This window comes from Balaenoptera borealis, assembly GCF_965194805.1.
Source record: "Balaenoptera borealis genome assembly, chromosome: 2".
Taxonomy (NCBI): Eukaryota; Metazoa; Chordata; class Mammalia; order Artiodactyla; family Balaenopteridae; genus Balaenoptera; species Balaenoptera borealis.
In genome coordinates, this window is record NC_138867.1 from 181,802,086 (window position 1) to 181,815,395 (window position 13,310).

The 13,310-nt window shown below is 58.5% G+C and overlaps 1 protein-coding gene and 1 pseudogene across 4 annotated transcripts in view; both read left to right on the top strand.

Moving 5' to 3' along the window:
* The first annotated feature begins 542 nt into the window (after positions 1-542).
* LOC309623530 lies at positions 543-1,048 on the top strand (annotated as a pseudogene). Its single transcript has one exon. The product of its transcript is annotated as an uncharacterized misc_RNA (transcript).
* Positions 893-13,310, top strand: part of DPP9 (dipeptidyl peptidase 9) — a 44,012-nt gene continuing 31,594 nt past the window's right edge. Inside the window, exons 1-4 of one of the 3 annotated variants that reach the window (XM_082379231.1) lie at positions 893-1,044; positions 2,033-2,085; positions 4,675-4,762; positions 8,450-8,703. In XM_082379231.1, coding sequence (XP_082235357.1) covers positions 4,707-4,762; positions 8,450-8,703 — 310 coding nt within the window. In that variant the 5' untranslated portion in view covers positions 893-1,044; positions 2,033-2,085; positions 4,675-4,706. The remainder of the gene's footprint in view (positions 1,045-2,032; positions 2,086-4,674; positions 4,763-8,449; positions 8,704-13,310) is intronic. The other 2 variants (XM_082379230.1, XM_082379229.1) reach the window with 2 other exon arrangements.

Below are 13,310 nucleotides of genomic sequence, written 5' to 3' on the forward strand. Positions count from 1 at the left end.
CAGGGTGGGTTTGAGAGCAGTTTCTCTCTTGGATTGTTTTAATAGTGTGTTTGTGCGTGTTGCGAAGGGGGTTATTGGATTTTTTTTATTCTGTATTTTCCTCCTTCCAGCTTCCATTGCATCAAGCAGAGTGATGGATATTCAGGAAGAGCGGAAACCACCGTGAAGGAAGGAAAGAAAGAATGTTCATTTCAGGAGCTACAATGTAACAATCTCCGTAACATTGTTTATGATAAGCTTAAGAAGGGCGACCCTCACCTGTTTCCCTAGTGCTGCGGTTATCACGTTCTCCTCACAAGTGAAAGGGCCCCGGTTCGATCCCCAGCGGAAACATTTCTAAATCTTTACTGTAGAATTTTAAAACTTGCTTCAAAGTAATTTCAATAGAAATTCAGCGTCGGTGCCTTTTTCTTTTTTCTTATTTCTCTGGTCTTTTTTAGATATTATGGAATTTAAAATGTTATTGCGAAATAATACAAATTCTAGGTCGATGTTTGACGAGAAAGTTTTAGGTGGACGGTAAAACTAAGAGAAAGCCGTAAAAGGTAATTGCGTTGGCCGGGAATCGAACCCGGGTCAACTGCTTGGAAGGCAGCTATGCTAACCACTATACCACCAACGCCCGGGCGATCAAGTTTTTCTCTCGGAGCCTTTAGTAGAAGTATTATCGGTTAGGCCGGGCGATACCAAGTTACCGGGGGTGTCTCTCCCAACGTCCCTGCTCGCACAGGAAGACGCCACGTTTGGGACGTTTCACCCCACTTGCCGCGGGGGCCGTGCTGGCGCGTCCCGCCCCCCCAGCGCCCCGGACTCCTTGGTGCCGGCCGGGAGGTGGCCAATCCCAGGCCGCCGCCTGGGCCGCTCGACTTCCGGGTCAAAGGGGCCTGAGCTGCCGGGTATCCCGTGTCCGCAGCTGCCGCTGTTCCCTGCGCCCGCCACTTCCTGGGCCGCAGTCCCGGGCATGGAGCCGCGAGCTTGAGGCGCCGCTGGCCCCGGGAGGCCCTGCCCAGCCCGGCCCTCGCCCCGCGCTGGCCCCGATCCCCGGTGAGCAGTGCCCGCACGCCCCGTCCGGCCTCGGCCGCGACCCTGAACCCGCCATTGACCGGCCCCACCTCAGTCCCGACTCTGGATCCTCCACTGACCGGCCCCCTCGGTGCCCTCCGTCCCGGCCTCCGCGCACCCCGGCCCCGCCATTGCCCAGACTCGCGGTTCCTCCACTCCCCGCCTCCGTTTCCCCTCCGCCCCGGCCTCTCCTCACTCCTTCCCCGCCCGTCCCCTCCGCCGGCAGGGCCACCTCTCAGCCTCTCCAACGCCCGGTCTGTCCCGACCTCCTCTCCCATCCCGTTGCTGCCCAGACCACCTGGCTCTGACCCCTTCCGGGGGTGGCCGCACCCAGTAACGCCTTCCCTTCCTTGTCGGTTCTGGAGGTCCCTACCTTCTCCTCCTCCCCATGTAAACACGCTATCTATATGAGACCAGAGCCCACTTCCTTGACCTGCTCCCACCCCTTCACCCCTCCCCAGCGCTCGGCTTCCCCGCCACCCACATCCCCACAGGTCCAGCCCCTTCCCTCAGCTTCGCTCCCAGGCCAGTCCAGCCACCCACCTTCTTCGCACAGAGGCTCCGACCAGCCTTGACAACTTCCCCATCCATGGGGCAGCTGAGCCTTCAGAAGTGGCCCGTTCCCTTTGAGCCCATCCCTGCCCCCCTCCCCCCCACCGCGAGGAAGTCACTTGCCTCAGCGGCAAGAACAAACCTTTCCAGGAGCTGGGACTAAAGCCCAGGAGGGGTGCCCTGTGGCCACCAATCCCTGTCGTCCCTTGCTGGATCCTGGGCGAGTTGGGCCCCGTGGCAGGACTTTCCTCCCTGGTGTGGTTCAGACAGCGCTTCAGGGCTGTGAGGCATCCTTAGGAACTACTGGGTACAGAAAATCAGGCCCGACCATCAGGGACTCCCCGAGTGGCAGGAAAATGAGTAGTTAGCCGGTCCTTCCATTAAATCGCCGCGTTAATAAGACATTTACTCTGTCAAGGTCTGTGTTCCACGTCCGCGGCTGGAATGGAGGCTCTCTGGACCCTTTAGAAGGTCAGTGGTGCTGGGCTGGGGTGGCCGGGAAGGCTGGGTGTGTGCTGGTGGGATTCATTTGCCTGCTCCTGGATACAGAATTTGGCAGGAAGTGGTTTTCTGCAGCCCTGGGGTCACTGGTCTTGGGGACAGTTAGCCAGGCCCCAGGCCAGGGGCTGCAGCTTCGTGTGCTCTTGCTGGAGACTTTTCTTTCTATCCAGCATCGTATGCTAGATGTCCATGGACAGACGCCCTGGAAGGACTGGGGGAGAAAAAGGAGGGAGCACTGATTCCAGCTGGATTTGGTGGATGTGTGGCTGCATCTCCGCCCCCCCCCCGCCCCGCCACACACACACCTTATACGGTGCCTGGCGCTCAGTCTGTAAATGGTGTGGATTCTGGCTCTGAAAGGAACTTGAGTCCAGTTCTCCCCTTGGTGTAATTTTAAGTAACTTGGTTAGATGACAGTACTAGCTGGCCCGTAGTTTCTGCTACGTCAGCTACTTTACCAGTGCAATCTCATTTAATCCTCTCAGTAGTCCTAGGCGTAGGCACTGCAGTCCCACTTTTTTTTTTTTTAATAAATTTATTTATTTATTTGTTTATTTTTGGCTGAGTTGGGTCTTTGTTGCTGCACGCAGGCTTTCTCTAGTTGCGGCGAGCAGGGGCTGCTTCTCGTTGCAGTGGCTTCTCTTGTTGCAGAGCACGGGCTCTAGGCACGCGGGCTCAGCAGTTGTGGCTCACGGGCTCCAGAGCGCAGGTTCAGTAGTTGTGGCGCACGGGCTTAGTTGCTCTGCGGCATGTGGGATCTTCCCGGACCAGGACTTGAACCCATGTTCCCTGCGTTGACAGGTAGATTCTTAACCATTGCGCCACCAGGGAAGCCCTTCAGTCCCATTTGTAGCTGGGGAAATTGAAGCACAGAGAGGTTAGGCGGCTTCTCCAAGGTCACATAACCCAGTAGTGGCAGAGTCAGGATTTGAACCTAAACCTCTCTGACACCAGAGCCCACAGTTTTCACCACTGGACTGAGGTGAAATCAGTGCTTCTTTATGGTGACGTTTTGCTTCACTTCTTCCATGGGATCTCTGTCCTGGGACCAGGCGCTGCTTTCTTTTCCTTTAACCATCAGGGCACCTGTCTCGTCAAGAAGGGGGTGGGATGCCCACCAAACCAGGGGTCCCTTTGACTTTGTTCAGCGTTCAAGTGAGGACAGGGACTCGTTCATTCAACCTGAGATGTTTGCTGTACTGAGTGCTTCCTGTGTGCCGGGGCCACAGCAGGAACAGGACAGATGGGGGCCTGCCTCCATGGGACTGACGTCCTGGTGCGGGGTGCTTACCCACTCAGAGAGGGCTTCTCAGCCTCAGCACTAGCGATATCTGGGGCCAGATTATTCTTTCTGGCGGGGGAAGGGCATCCTGCTAATTGTGGGGGACTTAACAGCATCCCTGGTCTCCACCAGCCGGATGCCAGCAGCATGCCTCCCAGTCGTGACAACCAAAAACGTCTCCTGGGAACACCAGCCCTCCTCAAGACCCCCTGGCTTAGGGGATTCACTGACCCCCCAAGAGACTCTGCGCTCCATGACCATCTGACCCTCAGAGGTCCTAGGATGCTGCACCCATTTAAACACACAAACCAAGAGTGAGGGACAGGAGGCAACTCACAGACGCTGGGGGCCACCCTGATTTATACCGTCTGAACCATTGGGGATTTATTTTGGTGTCTAGTGTGAGCCTAAGGATCTAACTCCATTTCTTTCCCCCAAACAATGAATACAGAGCTTCTCCCCTTGGGCACTGTGGACGCTGGGACCAGATCATTCTCTGGGGTGGGCCATCACGGCCACGGTAGGGTGATGAGCGGCGTCCCTGGCCCCACCCACTGGATGCCGTGGCACCACTCCCCCAATCAGGGGTAACAGCCAAAAGTGTCTACAGACATCACCAAGGGTCCCCTGGGCAGGGGGGCGGGGGGAGGGGGAAAATCACCCCCAACGAGAACTACCATTTTAGAATGAGTGCTTACAGAAAGGCCCAGGTGTTGAGATGGGGATAACAAGGTAGCACCTTTGGACTTCGTGCCAGGAAAGACCCCTGAAGAGGTGATACTGGGACCCAAAGGATAAGAGGGAGCACGTCATACAAAAAGCAGGGCAAGGGTGTTGTAGGCAGAGGGACTGGTAAGTGCAAAGGCCCTGAGGTAGGACTGAGTCAGCGTGTTTAGGGGAGATTAAGGCCAGCGTGTCTGGAGATCATGGTCAAGGAGGTGGGGTCAGGAAGGTCATCAGGGAGCAACCACAGTGGAGAATTTGGGTTTATTTGATTTCCAGCAAGTGCCGTGGGTGGCGGCCCCCGAATCGTTTGAAACTCTCATCTTCTCAGGGACTCTCATCTTAGGAGAACCACCCGGTTTCTGGCAAACGCCCGGACAGGTGTTTGAATTTCGAATTTCAGAACAGGGCCTGCACCATCTGCCTCATGAGGAGGCCCTTGGCATTGGGTGTTCCCCGCAGACAGGAGGGCGGCCTCGAGGAATGGGGGCGGGGAGGGGGGCCCACAACCCCACACTGCCAGAGTTGCAGCCCCTCGGTCTGCCTCCTCACAGGCTCACACACCCTGAGGTCAGCCGAGTGGTTAATGCGGAAGGTTAAGAAGGTGCGGCTGGACAACACAAACACAGGACGTTGGAGAAGGTAAGGGGCGTGCCATGGGAGCCGTGGTCGGTGGGGACGTGGTAGAGGTTCCCGAATTTCCAGCGGAGTCTTAGGTCTGGGAAGGCACCTTGGCCACCCCGACGTTTCTGCATTTCCCCGGGGTGCGCGTCTGGCTGTTCTGCGTGGGCGGCAGTGTGGGCTAGGGAGGGGTTGTTCAGCCTTGGCATTTTTGACACTGGGGCTGGGTCATTCAGTGCCCGCACTGGCATTGTAGGGTGTGGAGCGTCACCCACCTGTCACAACAGCCACAGATGTCCCCAGACATCACCCCGTGTCCCCTGGGGACGGGATCAGCCCCAGGTGAGAACCGCTGGCCAGACGGTCAGGATGTGGGTTTGGGGTCCAACAGACTTGGGCTCCTGCCCTTCCTCGTGGGTTTCTTTGGGCGAGCCACATGACCTCTGAGCCTACTTTCCAGTCCAAATGAGGACGAGCCCAGAACTCACTAACCGGGGTTGCAGCGAGGATTAAACGTAATCATCCACACAAGGCCCAGGCGCTTGTAAGTTCCACGTGTGGGGCCCGGCACGGGAGGAAGGGACCACAGGAATTCCGCAACCTAGCCGACCTCTCTCACTATCAGTTTTCTGATCCTCAGGCTCATGTGCTTTTAGGGAGCGCAAGGCTCGGGGAGGCAGGAAGGGGACGGGAGACGGTTCTGGAAGACAGGGCTGACTTTAAGCGCGGTCACTCGTTTCCCGGATGTGGGCTCTGAAAACGGGTGGTGTGCGTGCATTCCGGTGTCGGTTAGTGATGGGACCCCGAGTCTCGTCTCTCATGTGCGCTAGGTACCACGTGGGCACGGGCTGGGCTGTACACTGACTTGAAGAAGCTGAAGGCCCGGGCAGTGCCAGGGCATGGCCTTCATAGGGCAGAGGATGGCCTGCTGCTTCCAGGGAACCCGCAGCACCCGCAGGCATGCGCGAGTTCCCTGAGGGCCACTCTGAGGCATTTCCGGAGTGTGGCGGGCCCCGCCCCTCCCTTCCCCTCCCCTCCCCTCCCCTTGTGCCTTATGAGAATCTGCTTTCCTCATCACCGGCCCCGCCTGGGTCTCCACCAGGTGCCCCTGTGGGCGGGTGGTCCCAGCCCGTGAAGCACTGGCTCAAACAGATCACAAAATGCCATCGGGCCTCGACTGTGACCGCACCAGCGGGTCCCGAGCCGTGCGCTGGTGGTGTCGCGGGCTGTGAGGCGTTCTACCGATTGGCAGAAGGAGAGCGTAGGTGGACCTGGCCTAAGTGGCTTAGAATCCACTTTCATTTCCCCAGCTGTGTAAACTCTTGAGTCAAGAAGCCGAGCCCCAGCTGGCACTGAATGAGACGGGGCCGGCACAGGCTTGCTTCCTATGGGCTGCATTGCATTCACCTGTTCCCCCTCCGAGGCTCCCTCTGCGTCTGGGGAGGAGAGGGGCGAGCGGAGGGCCGGGGTGTAGCAGCAAGCCTTAGCCTGGGAGCTCAGGCTGCCTGGCCACATCTAGAAGATTCCTAGAACTTTCTCCCGATGTTTCATCTCGTTTCTCATCTCCTGGATCGTGTTTTTGCTTCCTGGGCTCTCTGCGCGGATCGGAGGCAAGATCATTTTTATCGTTCTTTGCTGTGGAAGGAAGCCATGAGATTCCGGGAGTGCTTCCGCCAGCCTCTCCGCTTCTGGGGTTCCCCGTGGGAGCCCTGGAGGCCACGGTCTGTTCTTGTGCCGGGAACGGGGCTTGAATTGTGGCAGCCGAGTCGGTGGGGGGGCTCGGCGGGTTAGAGGACATCCCCTGCCTTGGTTTTCTGGGCTTGGTGCCAGCAGCGCTTGGGGCCGTGTGGGCTCCGCAGCGCTCAGCCGGTCCTGGCCCGGCCCCTGCCCAGCACCGCCCGTGGCCCCTGCCGCCCTCGAGGTGAACCGCAGCTCTGGGCAGGCCGGGACGGGCCATGCGTGCCCCTTGGCAAGGCTTCCGTCCTTCCATAGTTTGCTTTATTTGACCCGAGGGCCCCGAAGGCTCTGACGGCCTGTGGTCCGTGTCTCCAAAGCCGCCATGGGAGGAGCTGAAGTGTCTGGGGGACAGGACACGCCAGCTCGTTGCCCCGCCACCGCTCTTCCCCGAGCCCGGCTGGGTCAGGGAGGACTGAACAGGGGGCGCGGTTGGAAAGGGCACTCTGATAATCAGCCCTCAGTGGGTGCTCAGGAGCCAGGGGAACCGCCTCGTGTCTCTTTCTCCCCTTGCCTCTCAGAGCGGGCAGGGGTCCTTTGTCCTGTGGTGGTCACTGCAGGGTCTCGTATTGGCAAGGGGCAAAGCCTTCTGGGAGTCTTAAGGCTCCCACTGGAAGGGGGAGCACCAGCTCTGTCCATGACTTCTCTAAAGCCGTCCCCTCCTACAAGGGAACACCGACTTGTGCCCGCAAAGCCGCTAATCCCAGAGGATAAGGAATCCCAGCGTCTGGCGAGGCCTTCAGCCATTCGGTGCCCTCGCAGGAAATCGAGCCTGGCCCGCTCACATTGGCTGGCCTCGCTAGACGACCCTGGCTCTTCCAGAACCGGGTCACCGTGGCCATGTTTAGATTTCCCTAAAACAAATATTTGTCTGGCCAGTCCTGTTCAGTCAAGAAGTGTGCTGAGCAGCGGGGGTGGGGGTGGGGGTGGGGGTGGGGGGGAGCCGTTGCACAGCAGCCGCTGCCCCTGGAGGGGGAGGAGAGAGTGGGATGGCCTCTGGGGGAGGGTTGCACATCCATCCTCTCATGTGGAGCTCCCCCGATGTCCAGCGAATATCTGCCTGGGCCTCTGAGCACCTCTGGTGAGGCGCGAGAGGTTCCCCCGCTGGCCAGCAAGCTGACGGCACCAGTGAGGAGGTTTGCAGACCCATTGCTTACGCTCAGTTCTTGGTGCGGGAGCGAGCGTGTCTCCCAGCGGGCCGTAGGGGAGACCATGATTCTGTGGCTCTCCAAGGAATGCCTCCTGTGTGCCGGGGCCGTGTGAGGTGCTGGGATGCTGCTGTGAACGGGACAGACGTGGGGGAGACAGGAAGGGGACCCGTGAACAGCCAGTGTGACGAATGCTCGGAGGGCAGGGCGACCAGGTGGCAGGTGGAAGGTGAACGGAGAGACAGGTTTCGGTGCAGGTGTTCATCTGAGGACCCGACAGGTACTTAAGCTGAGATCTGATGAGACGTTAGTCCAGTGGAAAGAGGGAAAAAAGTGTTCCAGGCAGAAAGGATAGCACATGCAAAGGCCCCGGGGCAGGAAGCAGTCTGGCCCGTTTGGGGAGCTGAGAGAAGGCCAGTTTGCCCGAGGCCTAGTGATGAAGCGGGGTGAGGTGTGAGGGCCTGGCAGAGGTCAGAGGGCAGAAACCATCGAAGGCCGTGGTGAGCGCTGGTTTTTAACCCTGGAGGGTGTGGAAAACCAAGGAAGGGTTTTAAGTTAGGGGATCAGATTTGCAGTGCGTGTGCAGTCAAGCTGAGAGACGGTTGCAGTCATTCATCTGAGAGGTGATGGTGGCCTGGATCTCAGGATTCGTGGATGGAGAGAAGATGAACGATTTGAGAAGTACTTAGGGGGGCGGGGAAGGTTGCACGGGGCTGGGGCCCTGCCAGGGGAGTCGGAGAGTCTGATGGGAGGCAGCTTGTAAGTGGAACCTGGGTACCACCCCCCCCTTCTCATTGTCTTCCCGCCTGTCCCTCCCTCCTCGTAGCTTCTCGCTGAATTCCGAGGGGGCGGAGAGGATGGCCACCGGGGCGCCGACATCCGGCCGGGGCGACGCCGTGGAGATGGAGGACCCAGCCTCCCGCTTCCAGGTGCAGAAGCGCTCGTGGGACGGGCTCCGGGGCGTCATCCACGGCAGCCGCAAGAACTCGGGCCTCATCGTCAACAGAGCTCCACACGACTTCCAGTTTGTGCAGAAGACGGACGAGTCGGGCCCCCACTCCCACCGCCTCTACTACCTGGGTAAGCCCCGGGCTCCCCTCGGACCCCGCAGGCTGCCCTCGAGCCGGGCAGCGTTTCTGGGACAGCTGTTACTAAGTCCTCTAGTCTCCAGATGTTGGCCGCTCCAGTTAGTTAGACGGTCCCAACAGAGGGCCTGGCCCTGGGCAAACTGTCCCACGAATGACGCAGTGCTGCCCATGTTGTGATGCCACCCGTGGATGACACGTGTTTACAGTGAAAGTCTGGGGCAGGCGTCCCCCACGGGGCTCAGATGTGTATGTGACCAGAGCAGAGGGCAGTCCTGCCCCATCTGTGCTACAGCAGCACCATGGTTCGGGCCTGGCCTGTGGGTCTGAGGCCCTGAGATTGTTTCCAGCCCTCGTCAGCGGGGCCCGCCCCCTGAGTCACTTCCCCACCACCTGGGCTGGGCTGGGCCTGGCTAGTGAACAATTTGACTTCCCCCCAGTGGGAGTTGAAAGTAACTCCAGTAGATGCTTGCCGGCTAGCAACGCGTTAAGAAGGAACCTGAGGCTCAAGGAAAGGTGCCACGGTGGCATAACCGTGTGCGTCGTGGGCTGACAGTTGGGGTTTGCTCTCCCTGCCCGAGATCCCTGGCGGCTAAGCACGTTAATGGCTAATCACGTCTGCCTCCTGGTATGTGCCTTGCGAGCAGCACTTTCTACGTCATTGGCAATTATTTATGTGTTTGTGTTCCCTGCCGGCCTTTGGGGCACGGATGAGGCCTCGTGTACACCTGTGGCCTCAGCAGCTGGGCCAGGGCCTGGCTCCTGGTAGGGGGACAGCAAATATCTGTTGAGCAAATGAATTTCGCCTAAAGGTCTTCCAAGGCAGGAAGGAACAGTGCCAAGCATGTCCCTTTGTAAGTAGCCTGACACGTTATTGTTGATCCAGGGCAGGTTTTTAACCTCAGCACTGGACGTTTGAGGCCAGCGCTTTCTCTGTGTATCCTCAGCCTGCCCCCAGTCAGCCCTCAGTCAGTACTGGAAGCGAGTGATGGAGTGAACGAATGAGTGAAGGTCATCCCCTGCCTGAGGCTGACCCCACGCCAAGGACCGTGAGAGTGACTGAGATGGACGCCAGATGGCTCTCCCTTTCCCACAGTCCATGCCGTCTCTCCTCCTAGAGGCCCATGTGGAAACCAGATGGCGGTTTGGCAAGCAGAGGCAGAGAGGGGAATGGTCTAGAAGGGTCAGCAAGCGACGGCTGTCTGTTTTTAGCAATCTAGTTTTGCCGGTGCACAGCCATGCCCACTGGTTTACAGACCGTCTATGGCTGCTTTCGAGCATAGTTGCAACAGAGGTCATGTGGTCCGCAAAGCCAAAAATACTTACTGTCTCTGGCCCCTTGCAGGAAAATGCTTGCCAACTCTAGCCTAGGAGAGATTAGGGCATGCTTCAAGTTTCATTTACCCAAGGGAGAGTTGGCTGTTAGGACCGAAAGTGGCCAAGGCCCTGGGACAGTGGTGAGCTGCTGCCTCCCTCTTCTTTTTTCCTGTGGTTCCGTGGCCCCCAGTCCCTTTCTCCCAACGCAGTCTCTCTTGGGCCTCTCGCTCTCTCAAGTTCAAGGTGCCGTCCTGGTCACGGTACTTATATGCGTTTCCTGGGGCTGCTACTGAAACAAATGCCCACCGACTCAGTGGTTTAAAACAACAGAAACGTATTCTCTCTCAGTTCCGGAAGCCAGAAGTCTGAAATCCTTTTCTCTGGGCCAGTCAAGGTGTCCGCAGGGCCAGTCTTCTTCCGGAGGCTCTAGGGGAGAATCCGTTCTTTGCCTCTTGAGGCTTCCGGTGGCCACCGGCATTCCTTGGCTTGTGGCCGCGTCACTGCAGTCTTTGCGTCCATGGTCTCATCGCCTCCTCCTCTCCTGTGTGTCTGTAATCTCTCTGTCTCCCTCTGATAAGGCACGAGATTACATTTAGGGCCCACCGAGATAATACAGACTAATCTCCCCAGCTAGAGGTCTTTAACGTAATCCCATCTGCAAAGGCCCTTTTGCCAGGAAGGTAACATACAGTTTCCAGGGATTAGGACATGAGCGTAGCCATTGTTAAGCCAACCACAGAGCTGCCGAAAGGGACAGAAATGCTCCGAGCTACTTTGAGCCACCAAGGACCCCTCATAGTAAGGACACGGGTGTGTCAGGGAGCCGCCCAGCCTCATGAGCAGCACTGAGAAGCCCAACCATGTGGAGTCCAGGCATCTGCCCTCGTATGTTTCTCTCCGTGGATCCACCCTCACTGCCCACCTACCTTCCACTGCCACACTCCCGGGATTGCACGTCTGGTTCTGGCCACCAGCAGAAACGGACCAGCTTTCTCTGAATTTCTGGGAGAGTGAGTATGATTGGCTCAGACATCCACTCAGCCAGTCATCCTTGGCCTGGGGCGGGCGGTCCCTGCCGTCTATAGCAGGTGCTGAGGGCCCACTCTTGTAGGGGGCGGCTCCAGACAAGGAGTGTGGACCCACTGCAGCTCCAAAAAGTGCCTAGAACAGCCCAAAGCCATCCTGCTTCTCTTGGGGTGACGTTGCTCACCCTTGAGCTGATGCAGTCTGCATCACTCAACACCCTCGGGGTACCCTTGACCTCACTCCATGTCCAAGTTCCTGGGGCAGGTCTCCCCAGAACCCCCGTATATTTATAACCTGTCTGCACTAGCCTGGTGCTGGGGGAATGCTGGCAGCCAGAAGCATTTATGGATTGAACAGAAAGGACCTCTAGGGGCAATGCCCAGCCCGCCCCCTGCTCCCCTGGGAACCTGCCTCCTGGGCGGGCCCCAGGCTTGCCAGTCACCGTCCCCTGGGAAGGCTCATTGGGAGCCCAGTGCACGTGGGATGCAGCAGAACAGGGAACACGCCTGCCGCTCGGGCGCGTCCCCGGAAGACGGTCCCAGGGCTCAACTGCTCCTAGCGGGTCAGCTCCTCCCCCCTGCAGACGGGTGTCCTGCATTCGGTGGAGGAGGGCACGGGGCCCCAGACAGCACTGGGGGTCCCTTAGGGGGTCCCTCCTGTCCTGTGTCCAGGTCCAGGGTCACACACCCCACGTGGCCCCTCATCCAGGCCACGCGGTGTTTGCCCAGGCCCCTGGGCCACCTGCCATGCTGGTGGGCTTTGGGGTGGGGTGCTGTCCCCAGAGATGGAGTGGAGCTGGTAAGAGGAGGCATGGGAGGGACCGTGACAGCAGAAGTCCGCGGCCGTGGTCAGCCGTCCCAGACCCTCACCGTGCGCACCGTCGCAGGTGCCGAGGGCAGCTCCTCCAGGGAATGTGCCGTTTCGTGTCACTGCTTATGAATCGCTGGCGGGGGGAGGCGGCGCTGATGTCCTTGCCGAGGCCGCACCGTTGATTTCCTGTTTGGGAGGCTCCGGCTCCCAGAGAGCCTGCGGACACGGGCTGTGCAGAGCCCACGGCGCTCGGCCGAGAGCGGCCACCCGCGCCCTCCCAGCCACCACGCTGGGTGGTGTTTGCTTTTTTTTTAAATTGAGATGTAATTCACATCCCATAAAATTCTCTCTCTTAAAGGTGGAGAGCTCGGTGGCTTTGGGTACAGTCACAGCATTGTGCAACCGTCACCACAGTCAAATTCCAGAACGTTCCATCACCCCAGAAAGCAGCGCTGTGCCCATTAGCAGTCACTCCCTATCCCCCTCCCCCAGCCCGTAGCAACCACTGACATGCTTCCTGTCTCTGGATTTGCCTGTTCTGGACGTTTCACAGAAATGGAATCACAGGGAATTCCCTGCTGGTCCAGTGGTTAAGCCTCCGCGCTTCCGCTGCAGGGGGCGCGGGTGCCATCCCTGGTCTGGGAACTAAGATCCCACAAGCCGTGTGGCCAAAAAAAAAAAAAAGAAATGGAATCATGCACCGCACGATTCCCGATTCCCGTCCCAACTTGTCTTGTGAACTTAGGAAGATGGCCCCGTGGGCAACTCGGACGGGCGGCGTCACATCCGTGCCTCTAGCTGGGAATGAGTCCAGCTGTGGCAGCTTAGAGAGTCCTTAGAAGTCGAATTGTGAATGCTTCCCACTTGTAGCTTTGCGTTTTCACTCTCTTTTTGCTAACTATACTTCACGAGGAAACTTTGTCATGAGTGGAAGACGCGAGTCGCTTGCCATGTTGAGAAGCTACCCGTAAGAGTTACTGTGGTGGAATAGGTATTATTTATGAAGCTCTATCTAGCTCTGGAGGCGCCGAGCTTGGGGGGCGGCCCTCCTGTTCTCCCTCTCTTAGAAGTGAGAGCGCCTACGAGGAAGAGAGGCCAGCACCAAACCGAGCCTTCCTCCTGGAGGAATTGGGGTTGAGAGGGGTCAAAGCGGCGCGCCTGCTTTCTGTGACCTGCTGTCGGTCACAGTGCATTCCCGGGCCCCCGCAGACCATCCCGCCTGCTGCCGGGGGGCTCTGCCCCAGTCCCTCACCTCGTTGCCCAGAGCGTGGGGAACCCGAAGCTTCCCAAGAGAACCATTCTGCTCCCGCCATTAACTTTGTTAACAGCCGTAGTACCGTCATCCATCGAGGCAAAGGCACTTCCAGTTGGGACTTCCCTGGCAGTCCAGTGGTTAGGACTTGGCGCTTCCACTGCAGGGGGCATGGGTTTGATCCCTGGTCGGGGGAA